The sequence below is a fragment of the Sander vitreus genome, chromosome 5, assembly GCF_031162955.1.
Source record: "Sander vitreus isolate 19-12246 chromosome 5, sanVit1, whole genome shotgun sequence".
Taxonomy (NCBI): Eukaryota; Metazoa; Chordata; class Actinopteri; order Perciformes; family Percidae; genus Sander; species Sander vitreus.
The window spans coordinates 35,867,966-35,875,465 of NC_135859.1; the positions used below are offsets into that span (position 1 = coordinate 35,867,966).

The window sequence follows — 7,500 nt, forward strand, 5'->3', positions numbered from 1 at the left end:
GAGGGCGCCACCACTATGAAGGTACATCTGAGTTGTAATTTCTGCTTGAACAAACGACCTATGGGAGCGTTTTTTGGTCTCCTTCTGTATCTGTCTCAGTCTGCACGCTGGTCACTGGTGTCTTTAATCATTCACATGTCCTGTCTTTGTCTTTGCAGTTGCTCACGGCCTTTGACGCTCTGAAAGGCATTGGTGTGGTTCACTCAGACCTGAAGCCAGACAACATAATGCTGACAGACCACCAGGGTGAGCCCTTTAGGGTAAAACTAATAGATTTCGGCGTGTCCTTCCCCACCTCAAAGGAGCAACGTGGAAGTCCAATCCAACCTCTGGGTTACAGGTACATTCAATCTGCACAGCTCATCTTTGAACACATTGATTGATTTATTCTTTATTTCCATGTCATGCACACAAAGTTCCCAACATTTGTGGGTTTATAAGAAACCGAAATATCAGTTGCAGCGTTCAAACATTTCATTACATTTCACAATTATTATGGGTTATTTTATAGCTCGTTCTTAAGCAAAGTACTACCAAAAATGTTTAGGATCTGTTGATGCTATTAGAGTAAATTATCTAACCGACAATGTGTCAATCGTCAGTACACATGCTGAATTTGACAAGGTACTTAACAGCTCTTGGGATTCTTGTACACCACTCACAGGGCACCAGAAGTCTCCCTGGGTCTCCCCGTCTCCGAGGCCATAGATATGTGGGGTCTCGGCTGTGTGCTCTTCTGGCTGTACGTCGCCGACCACCCGTTTTCAGTTGACTGCCAGTACCAGTCTGTAAGTAACCAAATGCGTCTGTACATAGACTGTACAAATAACGGAATAACTGCCGTTTTGAAGCCTCAAGTTTGACAATTTTGCTGTCGCCATCTTGGTTTTTTGGAACCAGAATAGCCAATTCTTGGACGAGAGGGTGAAGTTGGGGGAGGATGACACGTTTAAGCCAGTGTTGTTGTGGTTTCGGGGAATGCCAATTTCTCCGACGCTCCACTGTTCCGACCTCTCAATAACCCGAAGAATTCCCTTTGGTCCTTCCGATACCGATACTGCCTAAAATGCTGGTATCGGGAAGTATTGGAGTTCATGCACCGATCCGATACCACGTAATAAAGCCCTAAAGAAAATCTACGTTAAAGTAGTTTATTGATGTTCTTCTTCCGTTATAATTGACTGTCAAACTGCAGAATAACAGAAAGTTCTGGGGCGTGTTCATGTTTCACCAAGAGTTTAACCTGAGCCAGACCGACAACAAAGATAGAAATCATATCACATCCATACAGGGATAGTAGTATACAGCTGTTATACATCATATCACATCCATAAAGGGATAGTAGTATACAGCTGTTAAAACATTATAAAATATATGACACACTGGTATCGGATCAGTACTCGGTATCGGCCGATACGCAAGTTCAGGTATCGGAATCGGGATCGGGAAGCAAAAAATGGTATCGGGCCATCTCTAGTCCTATAGTCCACTAGTCCGACGTCCCTTTGTTTCGAAAAAAATAAACCCTCTGCTCCGACATCCCATTGTTCCGATCATATAGGCTTTTGTGGATCACTTCCCATCCAAGAGTCAAAGGAATTAATCTTGCCGTGCAAATGCCAATTAAATCCCAAATAAAAAGGAGATCTCTCCATTTTCATCTGCATCTTATTTAGGGACACTCGCCTCCAAAAAGGAGAGATCTCATTTTTATTTGGGATTTAATTGGCATTTGAACGGCAAGATTAATTCCTTTGACTCTTGGACTGATAATTTTCCTATTAGGGACAATTATTTATAATATTTCTTTAGGATTTTTGCCTTGTTTAACATGTCGGGAATCCCAAAGTTTCCTGTTTGAAACAGCCAAGATGAGGCGTCTTCTCCCTGATCATTAGTTTCACATTGGTTATTGCAGGGATAGCCTATGCCCCATTCCTATTCATTATCATTGCAGGCTTATGGAAATATAAATACATATCCAACCCAAAACTAACTTTACCCTGCTGGACTTTGGACTTAGCCTACATTTTTATTTCAGTATTTCAAAGATAAACATTTAAATGTGTTAATAAGCTACATTATGGGAGGTGATCCACAAAAGCCTATATGGTGGGAACAATGGGATGTCGGAGCAGAGGGTTTGTTTTTTTTCTAAACAATGGAGCGTCGGAGAAATGACATGGCACCTATGGTTTCATGGTGCTGCGCTAAGCTGAACATTAAAGAGGGAAAGTTGACGATTTGCAACCGATCCAGAGGAGATTTACTGGTGGCTAAACGCGTAGCTCCATGTACTACCACCGTTTACCTGCATGTACGGCAGAACAATACATCTGCAAACTTTTCCTTAAGTTACCAGCTATAAACGCTAGCCGAAGCTAGCTCGGTTCATTGGCAGAACACTGAACAAGACATATTTAGGCGACTAAAATGTTCCAGTTAACTTTGCTGAAGTGAAAACCCAGTGAGAGGGTCAAAGTTTAAGATGAAAACACAGACAACACCCAAAAACAAGTTGAGGTTTATTTTAATGTCCACCGTGTTAGCATGGTTAGCATCGCTAAGCCTCTGTCCTGACTGACAGGTCCTAAAGCATCCCCTGCTTTATCCTCTATTTTAAAATAAATGGGAGCATCATTTACTAAATGAACATCATGCTGTGTTGAAGAAGACTTGAAACTAGTGATTGAGACCATCAACTCATTATGAAAATGTTTACTGAGGTAATAAATCAAGTGAGAAGTAGGCTCATTTTCTCATAGACTTCTATAGAAACAGACTTCTTTTTGGAGCCAGTGGAGTCGCCCCCTGCTGGAAGTTAGAGAGAATGCAGCTTAAAGGAGCTTCAGCATTGGCTTCAACTTTTCAGACCCCTTAGCTTCTCCATTATTTTAACAGTATATGTGCTACACACGCCACATCAGCGAGGGACTCGGTGTAGGATGTCGGTTGATGTGATTCTTTAAATTCTCTCCAGATGAGAGGCATCGTTGACATACTGGGACAGCCGGCTGACCACCTTCTCCGTGCTGGTTACTACACCCACAAGTTCTTTAAGAGGAACCAGAAATCGGACTACCCAAAATGGTGGCTAAAGGTATGTCAACCTTGTTCTGCCTTTGTCTCCCAATTAGACAACAACTCCTTTTTAAATGGTGAACCAACTAAGGAAAAAGTATCTGATATACATTTTGCTCTTGCAGACTCCAGGCGAGTACGAGCTTTACACTGGCAGAGATACTAGAGGATGGGACAGGTCTTTTAAAAGCTTGGATGACCTGATAACAGTAAGCGACCATTGTATGAGTAATTCATTAATTAATAACGATTCGCTGTGATGCTAAAGGCCGTCACAAACCAAGGAGATTGTCAGTGAGCTTCCGTTGCCATTGTGTGCCTTTTTTCGTCCGATTCAACAGACGTCGGTGGGGGGATTCTATCTGATTGGAACTAACATAAAACACAGGGCTTGAGCGTGATTAATGGACCTGCGGAGACGCCACGCAGAGCTTTCGCTGTAGCCTACGTAAGTGGCCTGAAGTTTATACCTGTGCGTTGTGAGCAGGGCAGCGTGTGTGTGTGGGGGTGTGGGTGTGGGTGTGTGGTAGAGTGATGGTGATTATCTTCAGAGTGAGTAGTGACTCCAGAGTCATAGTGAGAGAAACAAAGAGTCTCCCCTGTTCTTTCTGACCACGGTGGGAAATCTGGAGCAGGAGAAGTTAACCCTCTCCTTGATGTCATGTTGTTTACGGAGAAGGAGAACCAGGAAATGAGTCGGGGAATGCAACGCTACCAAGCCACGGCCGAGCGACGTGTGTAGTTACATTTTTCGAGAGGTGCACGTCAGGCTACGGTGTAGGGTCCGTCAGCTAAACTCAACTGCCACGGCCCATGAAAGGACCGTCATCTCACAGTGCTCTGTACCTGACTCAAATGGCGTTTTTCCATTACATGGTACCTGCTCGACTCGCCTCGACTCTACTCGCCTTTTTTGGTTTTCCATTATGATAAAAAGTCCCTGGTACCTGCTAGCAGGTACTTTATTTAGTATCACCTCAGTGGAGATTCCCAGCGAGCTGAGCCGATACCAAAAGGTGACGTGAAAGCGACAGATGGGGGTGTCCTGAACAAACCCGCCATTTTTAAATAGTTTAGCCAGCTGTGTTTTTTTTTTGCTGCCTCCAGCTTCATTTGAAACTGGCTGTGGCAACAACAACAACACACCTTCCACGTTGTGTGTATGTGTGTCTCGTTAGGTCACGGCAGTTTCCTGCGGCGCCGCTATGACGACCAGCTAAGCTCGCCTCACACATGAGGCGGTACTAAATCTGCAATGGAAAAAGGAGGACGGGGCATCGCGGTCGGGCCGAGCCGAGTAGAGCTGCTACTAGCAATGGAAAAACGCCAAAAGTCACCTTTTCTCAGCTAAACGTAACTGTAAAGACAAGTGACCAGCTGGCGGTCGCCTAATTTCGTAGGATATCACATGAAGAATCACATGTTAATGAGATTGCGGTTGATCCAACACACATAGGGCTGTCAAAACTGGCCAAAAATGAGTTTGAATGTTCTTTCTAAAAAACATCCCTATAAAATATCTATTTTTGTGTAATCTTATGAAGGCAAAGGTACAAAAAGCTACCTAACTACTTGTTTAGGTATATTTATTTCAACATAAACATGTCTTTTAAAAGATCGACATACCTACACATTACAAAATAAGCTAATAAAATAATGTCCTATACCCTAAAGCTTAATATAACGACCATAGACTTCTCTTCCTCCGCACCGCGTTGAGAACTGAGCCCCAGCAGCAAACAGGCTAGCTAACCAAGAGACAGGAAGGAGATAAACTGAACACTTTGTTTCAATTGTAGGTAGACATCGAGCAACCTATTGAACTGGAGGACCAAAGAGCTTTTGTGAGTCTCCTGAAATCTCTTCTACAGACGGACTCGGTGAAGAGGATCGCTCCAGAGAAGGCTATCCAGCACCCATTTGTCACAATGGCCCATCTGATGGATGACATGGAAATCAGCGAGTAGTAAGTTACTGTGTGTCAGCTACACCACAGATGCATTCTGGGATAGGAGAAAAAAACACTCTGGGTTGGTTGCACTTCTTTAAACCATTCACAATCGTCTTGGCTAAGCTCCGGACGCAGCGACGGTCTCTGCTAAAAAGTCTCGGGAAGGAACTTGTTTCGGTGGAACATTTGCACCAAAAGTAAACGCCATATACAATATTAAATAGGGGTGTAAGAAAAAATGTATACACTTGAGTATCATGATATTTTATTTAGCAATACTCTATCGATTTTCAAAAACACAGTTTCAGTTTACGTTCAAAAATATTCATGTAAGACAGTGGTTCACGTTTATGTTGTGTTTAAACTCCCTACCGCTAGATGGCTATGCTGAGATACACCACTAGTGCCTAGCAGTGCCTAGCAGTACCTAGCAGGGCCTAGCAGTACCTAGCAGGGCCTAGCAGTACCTAGCAGGGCCTAGCAGGGCCTAGCAGTGCCTAGCAGGGCCTAGTCAGTGCCTAGCAGGGCCTAGCAGCGCCTAGTCAGGGCCTAGCAGGGCCTAGCAGCGCCTAGTCAGGGCCTAGTCAGGGCCTAGCAGTGCCTAGCAGGGCCTAGCAGGGCCTAGCAGTACCTAACAGGGCCTAGCAGGGCCTAGTCAGTGCCTAGCAGGGCCTAGCAGTGCCTAGCAGGGCCTAGTCAGTGCCTAGCAGGGCCTAGTCAGTGCCTAACAGGGCCTAGCAGTACCTAACAGTGCCTAGCAGGGCCTAGCAGCGCCTAGCAGTCCCTAGCAGTGCCTGACTTTTTGCTAGAAGCTAACAACGTAGCTATGGCTGAACTTTGGCCTACTTTAGCATATAAACATTAGCTCACTAAAAACCTGGGAACCACAATCCCAAACTGGCAGTTTGACTTTCTGTGTACTGAATTGCTTACCTAAAGTAAACTTCTTTGACTTTTATGCACATCATGTCTTTTTTTACGCTAGTAGTCGGGGCACTGATAAAGTAAAAATAAATCACTATTTCTATACCACTAACAAGGCTCAAAATATCACCACACTTCCACGGTAGCATAATGAGGGTCCCTACATGTAAACCGAAGCATTGAGAACAGACAGTTTATTAAAAAGAGAGTTTATAAAGACAGTACCGTTCACGTATACAGGCGGGCGCCATCTTGGGAAAACAGTCACGACCAGTTGAACACCGAACGCCGTGCTTGAGCTATGTTACTGGTTACTGGCTGCACGGCGTCCGTGGTTCGACTGGATTTCCAGGCTACGTGGAATGTAGCTTGCTAGCTCGAAGTTTGTTGCTGTGTTTCCTGAAGCTGTGTTTCCAAGATGTCAGGATTTATCCTGGAACTGTACTTCCGTTTTCACCACTACAATTACAATAGGCGCATGATTGAATGGCTGATTCTTTCATTGCTTGTCATGTGTATGTGTGTGTTTATTCAGTGTGGAAGAGTCCTTTGACAAAATGCTGGTGTGTCCAATGGATTATGCAGAAGAGGAACTCCCTCCTGACGACGAGGCAGATGAAGAGAGCAAAGGTGAAGGGCCTTCAGCCAGAACTCATACGAATGGCACAGGCTTGGCTTCTAGCCACAGGGCAGCGAGTACAGCTGACGGGTTTCCTGATGAAGCGAAGAAGAGCCCGCTGAAGAGAATCCAGAAATTCTTCAGCAGGGCAGCAAAGACCTTGCTTGGAAAGAAAAAATGTTGAATGTTATGTGTCTTGCAGAGTAAATGATATGTGCATACACAGCAAATGTTCTTTCATTTCTTCCTGTGTGTGCTATACATATTATTCTTTGGACCTTCCTTTGCAGCGCTGTGGACGCCGACATTTTACGCCGCTATGCTCGGGCCGGGCCAGGCCTGGCCCTTAAACAAGCATTTGTGTTTTTTTAAATCATTACTTTATTAGCCCCATTTTGGTGGGGAGCGAGCTCTGCCTCTCCAGCTCCTCCCGTAGCTCTGGGTGGATGTCCTGCACTGACTTGAGTGGGAGGTAAACTGGGCTACGTCGCGTCTCCCCCCCTCTGCAGCACTGTTGGCGGCCAATTAGGTGATGGAGACCAGAAAGTCTCCTATATGGTTCCAGGGCTTTGATCTTCATCTGTTCCCCTCACTATTCAGCTGAGGGAGCAGCTTCAAACAACTCTGAGTTGTAGTTGAGAACGTCAGTTATAACGGCCCACGTGTTAAAACATTGTCAGGTTTAAATCAGGCTCATAGTTATAGTTAGTGTCGAATGATTGTACGTGCAGCTCTTCACCAGCAGATGGGGCAACAATCCTTTACTGTGTGTGTGTGTGTGTGTGTGTGTGTGTGTGTGTGTGTGTGTGTGTGTGTGTGTGTGTGTGTGTGTGTGTGTGTGTTAGGTGTGTGGCATGTGTGTTAGGTGTCTGTGTTAGGTGTGTGTGTGTGTCTGTGTGTTAGGTGTGTGTGTGTGTGTGTGTCT

The 7,500-nt window shown here is 44.9% G+C and overlaps 1 protein-coding gene across 1 annotated transcript in view; it reads left to right on the plus strand.

Moving 5' to 3' along the window:
* LOC144517723 (homeodomain-interacting protein kinase 2-like) overlaps nt 1–6,762 on the plus strand; it is an 8,117-nt gene extending 1,355 nt beyond the window's left edge. Inside the window, exons 2-8 of the mRNA XM_078249849.1 lie at nt 159–340; nt 665–788; nt 2,981–3,100; nt 3,207–3,290; nt 3,423–3,529; nt 4,881–5,047; nt 6,492–6,762. Of these exons, the coding sequence (XP_078105975.1) occupies nt 159–340; nt 665–788; nt 2,981–3,100; nt 3,207–3,290; nt 3,423–3,476 (564 nt within the window). The 3' untranslated portion in view covers nt 3,477–3,529; nt 4,881–5,047; nt 6,492–6,762. The remainder of the gene's footprint in view (nt 1–158; nt 341–664; nt 789–2,980; nt 3,101–3,206; nt 3,291–3,422; nt 3,530–4,880; nt 5,048–6,491) is intronic.
* Nucleotides 6,763–7,500: the final 738 nt, after the last annotated feature.